The sequence below is a fragment of the Triticum aestivum genome, chromosome 2A (assembly GCF_018294505.1).
Source record: "Triticum aestivum cultivar Chinese Spring chromosome 2A, IWGSC CS RefSeq v2.1, whole genome shotgun sequence".
Lineage (NCBI taxonomy): Eukaryota > Viridiplantae > Streptophyta > Magnoliopsida > Poales > Poaceae > Triticum > Triticum aestivum.
In genome coordinates, this window is record NC_057797.1 from 349,095,933 (window position 1) to 349,115,626 (window position 19,694).

Below are 19,694 nucleotides of genomic sequence, written 5' to 3' on the forward strand. Positions count from 1 at the left end.
AGAATGGAAAAATCTAGAGTGAAGGTATGCAGAGAGGCCACTTCTATATAAATCTTCTGTTTGCTGATGACTCCTTGATCATTATGAAAGCTAACCCTCGCAATGTCGAGCTTTGAGATCTATTATGGATTCCTATTTCCGCCGCTTCAAGGAAAATGGTGGGCCTTGATAAATCTAGCATCTTCTTTAGTCCCAATAGGAAAGTGGAGATTAGGGAGCAAATTTGTACCACTCTGAATATATATTTTTTTCTGACTTGGAACCCCTGGATTCCATTACTCAATGGGCACAGCAATATCTGCTCTGAATATTATGACTGAGACTCTCAGTGACAAATATTTAGGTTTGCCAGCTAATGTGGGTATGGACAAGTCTGATTATTTTCAGTACCTGATTGATTGTATATATTACCGTGAAAATTAGTGGATGGAAAGAAAAATTATTATCCACGAGGGAAGGAAATCCTTCTCAATTTTGTTGTACATTCGCCTTTACAATTCCTAAAAAAACTTGCAAAGGATTCGTTGACGCGATGACACATTTTTGGTAAGTGACAAGGACAATCGGAAGTGGATGCATTGGATGGTTGATGGAAAATGTACGTTTCCGAAAATCAAGGGGGCATAGGTTTTTGTGATGTTCATTGTTTCAATCTGGCGATGTTGACAAAATAAGCATGGCATCTTCTTGAGAACCCGGAGTCCTTATGTGCTACCATTTTGCGAGCAAAATATTTTTCTGATGGTGATTTATTGAATACTAATTTAAAAGGGAGCCTCATTTACCTGGCAAAGTATCATGGCATGCTGGGAATGGTCAGAATATTGATATTTGGGAACATGTTTGGATCTCGAATTGTGCTAATAGAAAATTTATCACTTGTAAAAGGGGATATATGATATCTAAGGTTTTTGATTTAATTCATCATGTTACTAATAACTAGGATGAAAATCTGGTTAGACAAATGTTGTGGCCAATTGATGCACAACAAGTCCTCGCAATACCTCTTCCTCAACATGACATGTTGAATTTGCGAACCAACCTGTGGTTGGATGGTTAGAGGGACTGTGGTATCCCCAGCTCACCAGGGTTCAAATCCTGGTGCTCGCATTTATTTCTGAATTTATTTCAGGATTTCTGGCGATGCGCATTTAGTGGGAGGAGACGTTCCCGTCGACGACGAGGTGCCTACGGTGACTTCGTAAATCTCAAGATGATACGCCGGCTTAGTCTTTCAGAGGTGCTCATAGGGGTAGGGTGTGCGTGTGTGCGTTCATATGAGTGTATGCGCGTGTATATGAGCGCTTACGTCTATACTAATGTTTAAAAAATGACATGTTGAATTTTGTTGCTTGGATCTATTCAAAAAATGGTATATTTTTCGTACGGTCAGCTTATGTTGTGGAATGGGAGCACCAACACATAAGGAAACGAGCACCAACACACAAGGAAACTTGGACGTACTAATGAAACGGGACAAATCATAGTTAATTCTATTTGGTTTAAGATTTAGCGCAGATTGCATGACTCTCCCATGTCACATTACACTGGCTAATAGACACCTAAAAGTTCCACCCCCAATGCTCATTTTGTTCCTCTGGATCAGAAGATACAGAGCATCTGTGGCTTCAATGTCCAAAGCAAAGGAGGTTTGAAAAAAAAATGGGGATGGATGAAGTAATTAAAAAGAGCTTGTGAAGTTGATCATGCTGGTGAAGGTGTTCTTGAGTTTTACTCTTTCTGCATAAGCATGCTATTTTGGGTCTTTAGAATGCTCACTAGATGATCGTTCTTGAGTTTTTATTCTTTCAGCCGAAGCAAGCTATCTTGGGTCTTTAGAATGCTCGTGAGTTGATCGCCATTACGGCCTAGTACTTAAGTCGTAAACTGGTGCATGAGAAGAAAACTCAATATGCTAACCAGAGTTCTATGGGGATCGTGCTCTAAAGACAAACTATGTCATTGTGTTCTCTCCAAAGTCTACAATGAAAAGAGGGGGTTGGGTCCAGCATCTTACAGCTTTTATAAAACTTAACGTGGATGCTTCTTTTGATCATGATCTGCTTGGACGCACGGCTAGAGCTGTCTTAAGAGATGATAAAGGCAAATTCATTATAGGGGTTAATTAGAGAATTAATTGGTATACATATGCCGTCCTCAAGGCTGAAGCTTTGGCACTAAGATAAGGCATATACTTACGCAAAAGGCGGGTTACAATTGCCTCGGTCATTAACTTAGATAATTTGAAGATCATTGAAACCATGAAGAATGGAGGACGGTCTACATGAACGTCACGGCAATTTTTTATGATTGTTATTATTTGGGGCATGTGTATTTTCTAAAAAAAATCCTAGATGAAAACATAACAGAAAAGTTGGAAAACTCTTTGCTTTGGATCTATTTATACATTTCGAGTATATTGGCAATTCCAAAAAACTGCACATACTATGATTATAGTATAATCACGAGCGGTTGTATATGGCCCTATCGTCTAGTAGTGCCCCTATCGTCTAGTGGTTCAGGACATCTCTCTTTCAAGGAGGCAGCGGGGATTCGACTTCCCCTAGGGGTAGGGAGTATTATGAAAGGAGGTTAAACATAGATTAGCAAAAACCCTAGGAGTATTATGAAAGGAGGTTAAACATAGATTAGTAAAAACCCTAGAATAAATTCTTCTTGGGTCGATGCCCGAGTGGTTAATGGGGACGGACTGTAAATTCATTGATAATGTCTACGCTGGTTCAAATCCAGCTCGGCCCAAACCAAAAATCTAGGGCTTCGTGAATACTAGTTTTGAACACTGTTTTAGGGAAGCGAATAAGGTTGCTCATGAGCTTGCTAAGCTAGCTAGATTTTCTTTGACTAGTGACTGGTTTTAGGAGGCTTCGGGTGAAATTGTACCCTCCTCGTAAACGATGTACTTGTTATTTTGAATGAATAAGTCTTGTGTTTTCAAAAAAAAAACTCCGGAGGAAAGACTTCGAGCTGAGCAAGACAAGAATGCAAACAAGACTCTGCACTTGCCTTATTGACCACCCTACCCAACATTACTCCGGGATTCCTCTAACACGAGAAGTCAGCTCTCTGACTTGATTCTCAAGCCGTCCTGGATGGCAGAAGAAATCGGCGAATACGCGTCTCTCCTGCTGCGCATTGCGTGAAGGCTGCTGTAACATCTGCACAACATTTGTAAATATTGAAGTGATGACTGAATCCATACAGAACTACACCAAAAATGCTAAAACAGCTGAGTGCTACCAACACGAGGAAGCAACAGACCTTGGTCTTTTCCTCTCGAGCCATCATTACTTCATTAACAGAAGCAGAGACTTCATAGCTGATCATTTCCAATTCTTCAAGTGCTTGCGCCAGTGGCTAAGTAAAACATGGTGAGCTACTAGCAACGGAACAGAGTAGGAAAGGGTAGACAGATGCGATGAGAATGTACCCATGGTGTAAATTTTGGTAGCATATGTGTAACGGGTACAGATAAAATCTGCTCGAGTATTTGGACCATCCTGCATCTGCAAAATTATGAAAAATCATGGGAGTGATTGCATCTAACATATAACTCTATCAACACAACTTTTGTCAATGTCTCAATGAGTATTAGTGTGAACCTCCTCTTGCTGATGTGCAGTAAGCAAGATTCAACCACCCAATATATTGAAGAAAGGTGAAATTTATCTAGGGAAGAAATGTTTTGTGCACAATTGAGAGGTCAACTCACTGTTCATCGATAAATCTTCCCCGTTCACGTGGAAGAACATTTTCAAGCTCATGCTGATAACAGTGGAGCTCATCCTCCAACTCAGATATCTGCTCAACCAAAGCACATGCTGAAACATATGTTGGTGTCATTGTTTGAGAACCTACAAAAACTGGGAAGAATGAATTATTCCTACTTCCAGTAGGTTGCACCATATGATTTGTGCAAAAACCCTGCTTACCTGAGTAACTGCTAAGAATATCCCTCACCGCATGGAGAAAAGTATCCCGGTCATCAATAGACCCTTCTTCGATCATGCTAGACGCGGCTTCGCCAATTAGATGATATTGGTCCTATGTATTGTGCAGTATATACTCTATTTTATAAGAGTGTACACATGAAGTGAATATTAACAAGCTAAACTACACCATTAACTTTCAAGTGAATATAGTCAGGCTGCAGGTGGGACTCCCCGTGGGCGTCCCACCTCGACCCACTCCGTCCCATTAGAAATTGGTGGGTACAGGGGGACAAGCCACGAAAACTTAGCAGAGTTAAGTGGGTAGAAGTGGGAGTCCCGCCAAATGAACCAATCATCAAGAAAATGAGATGAACGTAACAATAAGCAATAGGGTAAGAGAATGCCATGGAGCTTGCCCTCGCGCCGAGGTACCCATGTTCTGTTCTGCGCCCGGCTGGTGGCGACGAAGCTGCCCAACTACTGCGGGTGACTGGCAGCGTTCGTGCCGGAGATGCTGCCGGGCCCGAGCTACAACGCGGAGAAGATCTTCGACACGGTGGTGTGGCAGACGCGGTGCCACCTCACCAGTTGCAGGAACAAGGACGAGATCCTGGCGAGGCTCCACAAGATCGAGGCCGACAAGCAGAAGTACACGGAGGGCGTGGAGCAGCACCATCGCGGAGAAGGCAGCACTGCTGGGCGGGCAGCTAGGGGCGGCCCTGGGCCAGGATTACAGGCGGCGGTGGGCGGTGCTGGGCAAGTTCTTGGAGGAGCTACTGCTGTTCCTCGCGCCGACGGACAACGTGGACATCCACACCGAGGTGCTCGGCACCGGTGACGAGTTCATGATGCCGCTATGGGTGCTGCTCGCCCACGTCGGTGTGCTCGACTGCCCGGCACCCAGTGCCGCCGCAATGCGTGATCGGTTTTAGCTCCGAATAAACAGGAATACATGGTGGTGGGACATGGGAGATGTCGAAGAACTCAACTTTCCATCGATCCAGTGCAATTGATAGGGATTGTGCACCTGCGCAGCCGTCCTCTTTGTTGTTCTTCGTCAAGCCTGAGCTGGTGATGTCATCGAATTCTTCCGGTGCCTCGTCCACGGAGGGGCGCCGGCTCAACTGGTGGGTTTCCTCAAGGCCGGCCCGGAGGATGCCCTGGTGCACTACTACCCCATGGCTGGTCGCCTGCAGGAGCTCCCACACGGGAAGAAGCTAGTGGTGGACTGCACGGCGGAGGTGGTGGTGTTCGTGGAGGCGTACGCCACGTGCGGCTGGAGGAATTCGCCAAGCCGCTGGTGCCACCATACCCCTGCGTTGACGAGCTCATGTGCGATGTGGGTGATACGGGAGCTATCGTCAGCAAGCCGTTGCTCTAGAAACTAACCGAGGGCTAGAAGAAGTGGGTCTAGTGGGTTCCCGATGGGTTAAGTGGGATAGCCCATCAATATTTTGCAGTGTTCCACGGGTGCCCACTAAACACTTTTAAGTGGGATGGGTGGATGAGTCCCACCGCAGCCCACTCCCACCTGCAGCCTGAAATATAAGAGTGTACACACAGTGATAAAACAGCAAGCAGTACAAATACCAGGCGACTATTGACAGCTAATACGTAGCTCTGCAGCTCCATTTCTGTAGCTTTCAACAATGAATAGGCACTCAAAATTTTTGTCCGTCTTTCAAGCTGGCAGGCTATCGCCAGAAACCGATGAGCAGCAAGCTGATTCACCAAATGATTGATGAACTGCGACAAAGAAGAAATGTCTACATTATCACTTAGTTTGGTAGGACGTCGGTCTCCACCGGAACAGGGTAATAGCAAGTACCCTTTTTTGCTGGCTTATGTAGCATTCCTGGCGATGAACAATCAAGTTATGATCCCCTAGAAGGTCATAGGTAGCAACATGAAGCACCAAGCTCAATACCGCAAAACACTTTCAAATGCTTACTGAGTCATGACAAGATCACACCTTGCAGAATATTTGCACCCTCAAGTCGAGCCAGGTCAGAACACAAGCTCGCGACAGTCTAGAGAAAAGAACAATGAAAAGAGACCATTAATTATTACACAATCTAGCAAACAAAATAGAAACATGGCAGATAAAGTATGGGTTAGCTAAATTAGGGGCAAACATATAATTTTTACTTGAGACAGTGGGAAAAGAGTGTATTGGGACTATGGATTGAGGATACAAGCTCCTTAATAGACAAATAAGCTATCACGCTCATGGTCTGTAGGTACACTCTTCACAAAATTTAGCTTCATTGTCCATTCATGTAGTAACTCCACTGAAACAGCCATGAGCTCGTGATATGACCAAGGTGTCTAGGAAAAACTATTCCCACTGCCTCCTATATTTCCCTTATCCGGCAGGGGCCTGTAACATATCATCGATAAAGCACATAATGCTCATAGGAATAGAACATTATTCACCCAAGGCATCAAACAGTCAGCTTAACAATTCTGAAGCATCCATAGAGGAAAAAACTTTTAGGTGGTTCATGATATATTAGGAACTAAATTCTTGTTTTAGAATATACCTCGGATAGGCATTCCTGCACTTGAAGGGAGAGATCCTTCAGCTCTTCTGTAAGTTCAGAATTTCTCCTCCTGAGAACGAAATAAGAAAATCCACAATACAGCAGATACATAAGTTATGGAATTATACAAATTCAGAACAGCACATAAACAAAAGCTCCACTGCAGTACCATATAACAAGGATAAAATACACACAGCCTAACCATTTTCATACAAAAAAAAGAAGTGTTCTCTACAAGACTTTATTCAATCTCTACTTATTGTGCCCAAGCTACGGAAGTAAAATTAGTGACGACAGCAAGAACCAAGCAGTTCCCTTATTAGAGATGGCCAAGAAGGAATATACATTGTTCTGAAAACTTCCATTCTCAAATAATTATATTATGCTAACTCCAGTTTACTATTGTCATACATACCTTAGAGAATGGATGTCTTCATGAATATATGAGTGTTGGGATGCCAACTGAGCTCTCAGCTTCGAAAGTGTAGCCTCCTCATTAGCATGTTCCATTTGTGCTTCAATGTACTGTTTTTTACTTTTAGCAAATCTTTTAATAGGAGAGAAGCCTTAGTACAACAAGTAGAATGGCTCTTCAATTTGATGGTGACTATAAGGTAGACTGTTAAAAGATAATATCCAACGGACATCAAAACGTCAAAGAAGAGATATAAATCTGAGTCCATGTCATGTGGTATCTGAAGGAACACTCGAGTACTTATATCTGTCATAGATGTTGAATTTTCCGACATACATTTTTAAAGAAAGGGGTGAACAGTGGACGCAGCAATTCGGCTTCCGAGCTCATCTGCTCCCTTGTGTGAACAGTAAAAGAATACTAGAAAAATTCAAAAAAAATCTGATTTTTTTTGCATGGAAGATGTTCGACTGCGTGATGTCCATGCCAAATTTGGTGGTGTTTGGACATCTGAGTAACTCCCAGAAAAAAAAATTGGGGTCTGTGAGAAAGTTTACTGTTCAGTCACTGTTCTGACCGATTTTGTCTTTTTTGCCACGAGCTCCTCAAATGTCCGAACACGATGAATTTTTTCCTGAACAACACGCATTCGAGTGTCTTGGTTGACAAAAAAAATCAGATTTTTTTTATTTTTCTAGTATTGTTTTATTTTACTATTCACCGAGAGTAGATGAGCTGAGTTCAGGAATGAATGTTCGGTGGTGAACATGAATTAATAAGGCATAAATTGATACCAATGGATATTCAAATGCACTTTCTTGAGATTATGATTTGTATTAAGGAAAATTGTATACGAAATTTAAGGTCAAAATTCAAATTTGAATAGTCAAAATACACCTATCATTTTGAAATAGAGTGTACTAACTATTATCTCCTACATGATCGCTACCATGGTCATTTTCCTTAACGGATCCTTAATCCCCGCGCATGACCAGAATATGCCTTAGGAAAAAAATGGGGGGAGCAGAACTTTTTCGAGAAAACACAAAAGCCTCGCGTTTAGATGCATTGATAGAGAGGAGTTTGCACAAGCCCTCGGAAGAGCAACACCCGATGTATACAACGCCACACCCCTAGCCGCTAGGTGCTGCCACCACCGGAAGCAAAGCCGCTAGATCATGCACTCTTGCCATCACCCATTGCCCCGCCTCCGCCTTTACCGTGTCAAGGAGACGAGCTAAGCTGACCAGAGCGTTGTCAAAGATGATCGCACTGCAGTGCTTACAAATGTACCAGGCCATCAGCATTAAAACCATTGAAGGCCTTTCCAGGCCAAGGTGGGGACGAATCGGCAATTTTGTTGCCACTAGTCCACGAAGGCATCCCCCTCAGCAGGGGGGGGGGGGGGTCCGTAGATCAGATCCAGGAGAGCACCTCATGACACGCACTGTCGGTGTCTAAGAATCGGACATTGTGCTGTTAGCTACAACACTTTTGAGAATTCAGCCAGGGACTGAACACGTCTAGCTTCCTAGGTCATGATCGATCGAAGGAGAAAGAACGGGAGGAAGAACACGCAAGAAATACCCAGGTTCAGGCCACCGTGTTGGTGTAATACCCTACTCCTGCATTTGCCCTTTATTTCATATGGTGACTGGCTACAATGTGTGACTTGTGTTCTCCATGAATCAGTCACCCCTGTTGAGGCCGCAGCCTTCCCCTATTTATAGTGCCTCACGGGGCCCCTCGCGGAGGCTCTCATTGGCTAAATATTTGACTGAGTAGGCTGGCTCTAGCTTGTATCCGCGGAGTATGGTCGTCTGCGCCACGCGCGCACATGCTTGTGATGATGGTTCCCGGAGCATCGCATTGCACCGCAGATATTCTCCTGCTTCTTTCCTCGTACAGTGCGGTCAGTGCTAGGGTACCGTCCCTGTAGCAATATACAATGGATGGCTGCAGGCGGAGAAAAGCTCTGCTCGAGCCTTTTGAGTATTATGATTATTAGGAAACAAAGGATAGACTAGGAATTATTCTAGCTTGTCTTGTACTCCAAGATGGTCATGTACTCCTATATATACGCCCACGAGACTCAAGCAATACATCAACAATTCCACCGGTCCTTCTCTATTCCCTTTTAACATGGTATCAACCTAACCGATCCAAACTCTAGCCGCACCCCGCCACTTCTGCAGCGCGCCGCCCCCGGAGCGGTCGATCTCCATAATCGCCATCGGGGGCCGCGCCGCCCGTATCTAGGGTTCATGCGCCGGTCATGTTGATCGGCAGCACTAGAGTCTTTTTCCCGATCCTTGATCTGGGTTTCTCTCTCTCGCCGGTCGTCTTGATCGGCGTTTTTTTTGATTTTCGATCTCAGATCAGCTTGCGTCGCACGCCGCCGTTTGTCATCTACGTGCCTCTACTCCGACCTTGGTGGAGACTCCACCGGCATCTTCGACTGGAACGGTTGCTACGCTGCGCCCAAGGCTTCACACGTGCCCATGAAGGCGAGATATTTCTCGTGCGCGGGCTGTTGTGCTCGCCTGCTTAGGCGTGCATGCTGGCTCATAGATCCATCACGTATTCACGTGGCCGGTGCCAGTGTTCACGCACGCTGCATCATGCATGGGCGTGGCTACTCGTGTGGCTGTCTCCGTCTGGTGCGAACTTCTGCATCGTCCAGCCACGCGGACGCGCCGCGGGTGCCTCATCGTCTGTCGTGCCTTCGGTTTGTTCAACCGTATGTGTATATCTCTGCAGGACTGTAACAGCCCAAAAGTGATGAGTCCCACTTTGTAATATATCCAACCTTTGTCATGATCTATTTCCATGTGGGCATCGATATATATGGCTTCAGCTTCTTGTTTTGCATTGTTTCTTTTATTTGTTGCATGCCATGCCCACCATTTTTTATGTTGCATTGTGCCTCTTGTCATTTTGCATTTCATCATGCTCATCATGTGCATTGCACTCTTCTTGTGTTGTTGCTAGCTCTATGCATATGACCCATGCACCATCACCTCTCCCTTCCTTCTTGTTTCTTTTATTTTGCAAGTGAATTCTTCCCTGCCCCATTAAATGTTCATTCTTTCCTTATAAATCTTGCACCTTGCCTACAACCTCTCTGTCAAACTGCAGCTCATTTGAAGTTGGTTTGGTTGGGTTCAAAAATGGAGCAACTTTGAATTAACTTGGTTTATTTTTCTATCTCTAAAAATGTCCAAAAATGTCCAAAACAACTTTGAAGCTAGAGACGGTACGCCAGGGTGCCGATGCGCTCGGTGACGACGAACGGTCCAAAGAACTTATATGCCAATTTGCGGCATGGGTGGTTGGCGACGGAGGATTGCGCGTACGGCTGCAGCTTGAGGAGAACTTGTTCCCCGACATCGAAGGCGCGCTCCGCCATGTGCCGATCTGCTTGTTTCTTGAAGCGGTGTTGAGCTCGTGCAAGCTGGGCGCGTAGCAGCTCCGTGTGCATGGCCCAGTCCAACTCAGCCGCCGGGGTGCCATCCGGCAATGCAGAACTCAGGTGCGGCAGACCCCCCAGGTTGGGTTCTTTTCCGTATAAGGCCTTGAAAGGGGAGCAGTTCAGAGAGGAATGGTGCGTGGAATTGTACCAGAATTCTGCCGTCGGAAGCCATTTGCGCCACTGCTTGGGAGTGCCGTGAACTGCACAGCAGAGATACATCTCCGGACATTGATTGACGCGCTCCATTGGCCGTCAGTTTGCGGGTGGTACGCCATCGAATACAGCAGCTTGGTCCTGGCGGCGGCAAGGATCTCGCGCCACATCACGCTGGTGAAAACTTTGTCTCTGTCGGAGACGATGGAATGGGGGACGCCGTGCAGCTTGATGACGTTTTCCCAGAAGGCACGGGCTACCTACGCTGCGTTGAAGGGGTGGCAGAGCGGGACGAAGTGCGCGTACTTGGTGAGCCTGTCAATGACGACCATGATTGCGTCATATCCTTCTGACTTTGGTAGTCCTTTGACGAAGTCCATGGTCAAATCATGCCATGGCTCCTGCGGTATGGGCAAAGGTTGAAGTTTGCCGACCAGGTGCGTGCGCTCGTGCTTAGCATGTTGGCATATTGTACACTGTCTGACGAAATCCTCAACTGCGCGCTTCAGTCCTGGCCACGTGAACAGCTTGCGGACGCGGTGGTAGGTGGCCGTGGCGCCAGAGTGGCCGCCGACGGCGCTGTGGAGGAGCGCGGAGATCAGCTTCGTCTGCAGTGCGGAGTTTGTGCCGATCCATAGGCGGCCGCGCTGCCTGATGACGCCTTGCTGCAGGGTGCGGCCTTGGTCATTCGTGTTCAAAATGGCGGGCTTGGCGAGCAGCTCCTGTGCGTCCGGGTCAGTCTTGTAGGAGTTGGCGACCTCCTGGAGCCACTGGGGTTGACACATGGAGAGCGCGTCGAGCGCCAGGAGGTGGCCGACTCGAGACAGCGCATCCGCAGCAGTGTTTTCGGTGCCCTTTTTGTAGCGGAAGGAGAACTGGAGACCGACCATCTTGGCCATGGCCTTTCTTTGGAGTTCAGTTGCCGGTTGCTGGTCACCTAGGGCACAAAGGCTCTTGTGGTCGGTGAAGATCTCGAATGGGGCATGCTGGAGATATGGTCGCCACTTGTCGATCGCCATCATCACCGCCAGAAATTCTTTCTCATATGTGAAAAGCTTCTGGTTGCGCACTCCCAGCGCCTTGCTGATGTAGGCCACGGGGTAACCATCATGCGTGAGTACCGCACCCACGCCCGTGTCCCAGGCGTCGGTCTCGATGGCAAATAGGCGGTTGCAGTCTGGGAGCGCGAGCACGGGCGTGCTCACCGTGGCCTTCTTGAGCATGACGAAACCGTCCTGGGCCTTGTCGCTCCACTGAAATCCCTTCTTGGTAAGCAGCTGGGTCAACGGCTTGGCGATGATGCCGTAGTGGGGGACGAACTTGCGGTAGTAGCCCGTTAGGCCAAGGAAACCGCGGAGCTCTGTTGGTGTAGTTGGCACGGGCCATGCGTCCATGGCGCTGGTCTTGCTGGGGTCGGTTGCCACCCCGTCCTTGGAGATGATGTGGCCAAGGTACTCTATGCCTGTCTGAGCAAACGAGCACTTCGAGGCCTTGGCAAACAGCTGGTGCTCTCGCAGGAGATTCAGTGTCACCCGGAGATGTTCTTCGTGTTCCTGCAGGTCAAAGCTGAAGACCAAGATATCATCAAGGAAAATGATGATGAACTTACGCATGTGGCGCCCAAACACCGTGTTCATCAGGCATTGAAATGTGGCCGGGGCGTTGCAGAGACCAAAGGGCGTCACTCGAAAATGGTAGTGCCCGTGATGCATCTTGAATGCTGTTTTTTCTTCATCTTCCTCCCGCATGTGAATCTGATGGTAGTCCGCACGCAAATCAATTTAGGAGAAGTAGGCTGCGCCGGCCAATTTGTCCAGTAATTCATCCACCATCGGCAAGGGGAACTTGTTCTTGATCGTAACCGAATTCGGTCGTCTGAAATCGACACAAACCGCCAACTGTCGTCCTTTTTCTTCACCAGCAGGACAGGTGCAGCATAAGGGCTCAGACTATGGGCAATCACACCAGACTGCAGCATATCCTGAACTTGTTTTTCAATTTCGTCCTTATGTGCGGGTGAGTAGCGGTACGGCTTGGTGTTGATGGGTGTTGTGCCCAGCTCCAAGTTGATACCGTGGTCGTACTGCCGCCGTGGTGGTAGAGTGCACGGCTCTGCAAACACATCTTCATATTCAGTATTCAGTTAACAACTTCTGAATGTTGGGGGGGGTGGGGGGGGGGTTGGGGTAGGCTCAGTCTTCTCGACCCGTACCACTGTGACCAGTGCAGCAGTCCATATGTCATTGGCTATCTGCATGCGCTGCAGCTCGTACGCATCCGACTCTGGAATCCGTGGCAGATCCGTGGTTTTGACGCCTTGGAGGCGGACTGTTTTGCCTGCAGTTTCAAATGATATTGTCTTCAATTGCCAGTGGCAGGCTGTGTTGTGACAGCCAGTCCATACCCAGAACTTCATCGTAGGCACCCACGCAAATCAGTGTGAAATGTGTGCTCTGGAACTTCCCATGGCAAGGAACGGACGATCTTGTCGCATCGCAGCCGCTGGCCATTGGCCACACGCACAGAAACTGGCGGCAGAGCTTCAGGTTTGACAGACAGGTGATTGACGAACGACTCACTGACAAAACTGTGTGTGCTTCCTGAGTCCACTAACAGAAGCATGACTTGATCGCCCACTTGAGCTCGTAGCCGTATAGTTGATGGCGCCTCTTCGCCGGAGAGGGCGTGATGAGACAGCGAGCAGCACTCCGGTTCCTGCCCTGCTGGTGGATCCAACAGCTGAAGGGCGCGCACTGTACCATCCGATAGAATTTCACCAAAATCGCCCACCTCAATTATGAGAATTTGCCCACTTCGTTTGGACTGATGCTCACGAGTACTTGTCTCCACAGCGAAAACACCGTTGGCTCACCGGAATTCCTTTAGCTGACGCTCACGGGCATAGTCATCCCCGCCCGGCCGCAAGGTTACAGTTGCGCGGGCTGGTACTGGGGCGTTGGGTATTGGTGGTGGTCGTCCCACCGGTGTGATTCTGTGGCGTTGTGCGCGTTGTTTCTCCAGTTCCTATTCCTGAATGTGTGCAAACACAGCTGCCCTTGTGATGCTTGTTGGTGCCTGGAGCCGCACGCCAAGACGGAGCTCGTCCTTGAGGCCCAGCAGGAACTGCGAGATGAAGAACTTGGGGCTCAATGTCGGATCCAAGGAGAGCAAGTGATACATGGTTGTCTCGAACTCCTGACGGTATTCCTGAACTGTGCCTGTCTGTTTCAGTTGAACCAATGTGTGCATCTGTACTTTGAACTCCTCTGGTCCGAATTCCTCCTCTACTGCTGCTCTAAATGTTGCCCAATTGACTCCAGGGTGTTTGTATCTGTACGCCTGCAGCCACATCGCCGCTAGGCCTTCCATGTATAGCGCGGCGCTGGTCACCCAACTGTGAGGCGGCACGCAATAGAGCTCGAAGTAGGACACGCAATGCTCGAGCCAGATGCAAGGTGTAGTGCCATCGAACCGAGAAAAATCATGCTTGGGCGGCTTCACGTAGTAGTTGTTGTGGCGCGCTCTGTCGGTGAAGGGGCCCCGGTGATCAGCAGCGGGGGGCCGTGGTTGACCAGCCTGGCAAACGGAAGCTGCGTCGCGCCGTCCGTATAGAGGGGGGTCGGCGTGGGGCGGGTCGGCGGTGGTGGTGGTCCATGCGTGAAGGAGTCCACGGTCGCCAAAGGGGACATGGTGCCCGCACTTGCTGTGGCGATAGGATCGGCCGTGGGCACGGCCTTGCGAGCTTCATCCACATCGGCCTGGGTGAGATCGATCTGTTTGGAGAGGAGTTTGAGCTCGGCGGAGACCTGGTCATTGTAGGAGAGCTGCGCCTGGGGCCACTCGTCGGTTGTCTTCCGATTCGCGTCCAGGCGGCGGATGACCGTCTCGAGCAAGTTCTGTAGCTTTGTCGGTGGTCTCTGACATGGCGTCGAGCACGCGGCGGGTCTGCGCCAAAGGTTTGGATGGCGCCGTGGCCTCGCTCCAAATCGACCAAACCCCGAACGGGATTTTGAGCGAATTCACCTGACCCGGTGGATTTTACCGACGACCAAGAGTGTGAGAGATCAGCGGCAGAGACCGAGGTGGGAAAACAATTTCTAGGCTCTGAATACCAATTTGTGATGAACCAGAGATCTCGATCTAGAATTGGGGGAGAAGCAGAGAAGGGAGTAGGTGAGAAGCGTGTGGGAGGAGGAGATGGTTCAACTGATTTACTTTCTCGATGCCTCGATCGTTCTCCGTTCGGTACATAAGTAGCTGACTACATGGGCCAACCCTAGCCCAGCACGACTTGCTTACAAGGCCCAAGCCCAGATCACCACGCAGGGTGTTGCAAGTTCAGTTAAGTTCAGACTGAACTTGCATTGCTTCAGTCCGCTGCAGATGACGAACTGCTATCATCTGCAGGCGCGACACTTTTCCTCCCGATCCGGCCCAGCCACCTCTCCCTCACGGTCACCTACTCCCTCCCGTCGCCGTCTCCTACCTCCAGGCAAGGAGCTTCGGCTCAACGCCATGAGCCCGTCACGAACACCAAGGCGCGTCGTTTAACCCCTCCTATAAGTCCTCGGCGTCTGCACCTACTCCCCTAGGTTTTCCCCATCTCCGCCGCCACCCAAGGGGGCTCTCCCCTGCCGCTGTTCCCCTTCCCCTAGGAGAACCGTGAGTGAGAGAGAGCCCATGCACGTCACCGACGCGTCCGACGGCAAGCCCAGGGAGCTTGAGCGTGTCCAGGAGCCGCCTCTTCTTCCCCTACTTCCTCTACTTCCACTACATCACCAAGGGAACGCCAAGTCCTACATCGACGGCCACCTCCACTGCTTCCTCTGCTTCGCAACAGCGAACGCCGCCTCAGTTAGCAGCTCGAGTCGACCCTCCGTCGCCTCCCCGGCCACTCATCCATGTCCGTTAAACGCTAGGTGAGCCGTGCCTTCCTTCCTGCTCCTTCTCATTGTCAATAGATCACCGTAGGCATCGCTTTGTCCGTACCTTTCCTGTGCTCTCGGTGTTCCAGAGGAGTTCGTTCTCTTTGCTGTGATTACCGTGGCTGCCTGTGCACCCCGCTCCGGATCCGTCCGCACTCGTCGCGCCTTGAGCACCCGCGCGCACACCCGTGCTCTCAGGTAGCTCCTCGTTGCGCTCTGCATCTAGCCGCGGCAGTCACCGCCCTGCGCCTCGCCGTGCCCGGGACGAGCACTTGTATTATTATTCATGCTAGAATTGTACTGACCGGAAACTTATATACATGTGTAAATACATAAACAACACCATGTCCCTAATAGGCCTCTACTGGACTAGCTCGTTGATCAAAGATGGTTAATGTTTCCTAACCATAGTAGAATGATGTGATGGACGGACCCAACCGTAAGCTTAGCAAAAGATAGTTGTTATTTGCTATAACGGGATCACATCATTAGGAGAATGATGTGATGGACGGACCCAACCGTAAGCTTGGCAAAAGATAGTTGTTATTTGCTATAGCTTTCTTCATGTCAAGTATCAGTTGCTCAGACCATGGAATCATGCCACTCCTGGATACCTGAGGAATACTTTGTGTGCTATCAAACGTCACTTCGTAACTGGGTGATCATAAAGGTGCTCTACAGGTATCTCCGAAGGTGTCTATTGGGTTGCATGGATCGAGACCGGGATTTGTAGCTCCGTGTGACGGAGAGATATCTTTGGGCCCTCTCGGTAATACAACATCACAAGAAGCTTCATGTGACTAATGAGTTTAGTCATGGGATCTTGTATTATGGAACGAGTAAAAAGACTTGCCAATAACAAGATTGAACTAGGTATGAATATACCAACGATCGAATCTCGAGCAAGTAACATATCGCCGGACAAAGGGAATTGCATACGGGATTATCTGAATCCTCGACATCATGGTACAACGGATGAAGATCTTCGTTGAATATGTAGGAACCAATATGGGCATCTAGGTTCCGCTATTGGTTATTGATCGGAGAAGTGTCTCGGTCATGTCTGCATGATTCTCGAACCCGCAGGGTCGCACGCTTAACGTTCGGTAGCGCTAGGGTAATGTTGAGATATTAATAGTGGAAAGTCCAAAAGTAGTTCGGAGTCTCGAATGGGATCCAGGACATCACGAGGAGCTCCGGAATGGTCCAGAGGTAAAGATTTATACTCCCTCCGTCCGGAAAAGCTTGTCCGTCAAATGGATGTATCTAGCACTACGTATCTAGCACCAAGTTAGTGCTAGATACATCCATTTGAGGGACAAGCTTTTCCGGACGGAGGGAGTATATGGGAAGTCATATTCAGGGTTCCAGAAATGTTCAGGAATTTTAGGTAGAGTACCGGGAAGGTTCTAGAATATTTTGGGGGTTCCACCATGGGGCCCAACGACCCGGGAAGGGCCCACATGGACCGAGGGGTGGGGCTACAGCCCACATGGGCTGGCCGCACAATTCCCCAAGGCACGTGTCGTTTAAATCTAGAGATAGGTTTTATCTCTAAATTTAAAGGGTTGAATCTAGAGATAAGATGTTATCTCCAAGTTTAAAGGGATTTCTCCCATGTGGCCGGCCCTAAGAGTGTTTTGGACGCCCTCCGCTGCCCCCTAGCCTATATATAGAGAGGGGAGGCGCATGGGGGCAGCCACCCCTTCACCCTTGCGGCCTTGCCCATTGTGATGCGGAGCATCCCTCGTCCATCCAATGGACACTCCATCACCACCACAAGCACCAAGAGGACCAATGACAAGAGCACGTGCACGCGCCATCGAGAACGAGGTTAACTCCTTCCTCTTCGAGCTCCATTCAAATTCACACGAGAGTTGGCTCCTACCTCAAACGGAAGTGTTATGCATGCTTAGGTACCAAAGTGATGATCGTGAAGAGGCTAGCATGGAGACACGAGCACCTATGGACGAGGAGAAGGAAGAATGGAGCGAGAAGAATGAAGAAGGGGAGGCCCTGGACACTCCGGGTGCCCAGCCCCAACCTGGGCGCAGCCCCTGCCAGCCCCGGGTGCCTGGCCATGGAGAGCCCAGGTGCCCGCAGCCCCCTGGGCACTGCTCCCAGCCGACCCCGGGTGCCCGGCCCCCTACTCCAGCTGCCTGGCGCCACCCCGGGTGCCTGGGCTTGGGACCCCCGGGTGCCCGACCCACCATCAGCCGGCTCCTGACCGATCCGGTTGCCCGGCCGAACTTGAGCGCATGTCCCTGTCCGGTCCGGGTGCCCGGACCCTTCTGAGAGTGCCTGGGTGTAATTGGGGTTTTGACCCTTGTATCCCTCTCTCCCATCTATTTCGTCCCTAGGCTATATAAACTCCTTCCCTAGCTCATTTGAGAGGTTAGCAAAGTATTACATAGACAAAGAGAGAGTTTTGCTCATCTTCCTCCTCTTGGAGATCTAGACCTCCTCTTGGAGATCAAGCCCTCCTCTTGGAGAAGATCCTCTTGGATATCAAGACCTCACCTAGTGGGAAGAACTTTTACCCTAGTGTTATTTTCCTTGAATTGTTCATTATGCTTGTGGATCTCTTGTATGCTACTCTAGTGGATGTGTTATTTGGGTTTGTTAGAGTGCAGGGCCGGCCCTGTGTTTTGGAAGGCCCTAGGCGAACTCGACGACATGGCCCCTATGTCCTAAGACCATATATATGTATGCATGTGCATTATATATATACTCTCTTCGTTTTATTTACTCCACATATTAGTTTTGGTCAAAGTCAAGCTTTACAAACTTTGACAAAGTTTATAGACAAAAATATTAACATATACAATAACAAATCAATACCATTAGATTCGTTGTTGAATGTATTTCCACATCATATAGATTTGTTATGCTAAATATTTATATTGTTTTCTATAAATTTGGTCAAACTTTACAAAGTTTGACTTCAGTCAACTCTAATATGTATGCGGAGTAAATAAAAACAGAGGGAGTATATATAACTTATTAAGAGTAACTTTCAATCACACATCTTTACTTTAAAATTTGACTATAATAATTCAATGATTCCATCAAGAACAATAATAACAAAATTTGAAATGACTCTATCAACAACAATAATACTAAAAAGATCGCAAAATGAAACCCTAGACATGTACATAGAATGACAAAAAATTAATAGATTGGATTAGAAAATTTTAAAATTTTGTGCATACTGAAATTGGAGGATGGATCATGGTATAGTTGAATATGTACATACTAAATAAAGAATAAATAAACTATTGAAATTATCAAATTAGGGTTTGGGGGATGGACAAGAACTGAGAAACATGGATGGAAACGTTCAAACGTACTCACTTGTAGAATTTCAGGGATTGGAGACGGTGGCGTTGTAGACTTCAAGAATCAAGACTTGCAGTCGGATGTATACTTGTATAGGTATTGTCCTGGTGCCGCCTAGCCGGATGCCGGATGGCCGGGCTGCCGGACTGCCGTGCAGCGTCGGCGCTCGCAGCTCCAGCGGGCAGCGGCGGCCGAAGCGACGGCGACGAGGCATGCGGGTGTCACGGGCGATGAAAAACGAGCAGTCGTGTGCCTGGCAACTGCCGTGTGTCACGGCGCCTGACGCTTCGTGTTTGCTAATCGATCAAGGGTCGCTAGCTAGCTATTGATGGGCCTCTTATTTCTTTTCTTTAATTCTTTTGTATTTTTACCTATTTTTTGTTGGGCTATAGTATATATAAGTACTCCATCATGGGCCCCTCCCTCGCCTGGGCCCTGGGCCGTCGCCCCGTCGGCCATACCCCAGGGCCGGCCCTGTTAGAGTGATTTCCTCCTTGTGTTCTTGTGTGTTCTTCCTCTTTTCCCCCTCCAAGTGTGAAAAGATCCCCTCTAAAGTTTCACCCTACAACATCTTGGTATCATGAGCAAGGTTGATTCACATCTTGGAGTCCCATCCCCCCATTTGCTAGCTTGATTTTGTTGTTTTTCGTCCTAATTCAAAAATCCCCACAAAAATAGCCCCAAAAAATTTGTTCTTGCAATTTGTTGGATCTTGTGAGATATGGTTGTTTTGGTCCATGGATTTGTTGTTTGGCAAGTGGATCTAGCCCCTACCCATCAATCCCGACCCTTCCCACCACGAAACCCGTCGAATTTGACCATCTCCCAAAAAATTTAGCCCAAATTCGACACCCCCGGCACCCGCACCCCCAGGCTGTTTGCCCCGGACCCCCCCGG

General features: G+C 48.4%; 2 protein-coding genes across 7 annotated transcripts in view; one reads left to right on the forward strand and one right to left on the reverse strand.

Annotated features, from left to right (window-relative positions):
- Nucleotides 1-2,870: 2,870 nt before the first annotated feature.
- Nucleotides 2,871-19,694, reverse strand: part of LOC123188643 (AUGMIN subunit 3) — a 44,229-nt gene continuing 27,405 nt past the window's right edge. The window contains exons 9-18 of one of the 5 annotated variants that reach the window (XM_044600850.1): nucleotides 6,909-7,040; nucleotides 6,494-6,563; nucleotides 5,923-5,980; nucleotides 5,779-5,834; nucleotides 5,541-5,696; nucleotides 3,951-4,062; nucleotides 3,731-3,872; nucleotides 3,449-3,524; nucleotides 3,280-3,375; nucleotides 2,871-3,176 (exon numbers count right to left, since the gene is read on the reverse strand). In XM_044600850.1, the coding sequence (XP_044456785.1) occupies nucleotides 3,048-3,176; nucleotides 3,280-3,375; nucleotides 3,449-3,524; nucleotides 3,731-3,872; nucleotides 3,951-4,062; nucleotides 5,541-5,696; nucleotides 5,779-5,834; nucleotides 5,923-5,980; nucleotides 6,494-6,563; nucleotides 6,909-7,040 (1,027 nt within the window). In that variant the 3' untranslated portion in view covers nucleotides 2,871-3,047. Of the gene's footprint in view, nucleotides 3,177-3,279; nucleotides 3,376-3,448; nucleotides 3,525-3,730; nucleotides 3,882-3,950; nucleotides 4,063-5,540; nucleotides 5,697-5,778; nucleotides 5,835-5,922; nucleotides 5,981-6,493; nucleotides 6,564-6,908; nucleotides 7,041-19,694 lie in introns of all 5 variants that reach the window. The other 4 variants (XM_044600849.1, XM_044600851.1, XM_044600853.1 and 1 more) reach the window with 4 other exon arrangements.
- On the forward strand, nucleotides 15,214-19,207 carry LOC123188644 (translation initiation factor IF-2). 2 transcript variants are annotated; one of them, XM_044600854.1, is made up of 2 exons: nucleotides 15,214-15,452; nucleotides 17,375-17,961. In XM_044600854.1, the coding sequence occupies exons 1-2, from the start codon at nucleotides 15,214-15,216 to the stop codon at nucleotides 17,751-17,753; spliced, it is 618 nt and encodes a 205-aa protein (XP_044456789.1). In that variant the 3' UTR covers nucleotides 17,754-17,961. The 2 variants fall into 2 exon arrangements, 1 of the variants encoding a protein (XP_044456789.1); XR_006494984.1 differs by lacking the exon at nucleotides 17,375-17,961 and adding an exon at nucleotides 18,827-19,207 and having other exon boundaries at nucleotides 15,316-15,452.

What these genes read in the sequence shown, in the direction of transcription:
- LOC123188644 (XM_044600854.1), top strand. Translation starts at nt 15,214, where the DNA reads ATGCACGTCACCGACGCGTCCGACGGCAAGCCCAGGGAGCTTGAGCGT. An exon ending in CCATGTCCGTTAAACGCTAG is followed by an intron (nt 15,453 to 17,374) that starts GTGAGCCGTGCC and finishes ATGCATGCTTAG; the next exon opens with GTACCAAAGTGATGATCGTG.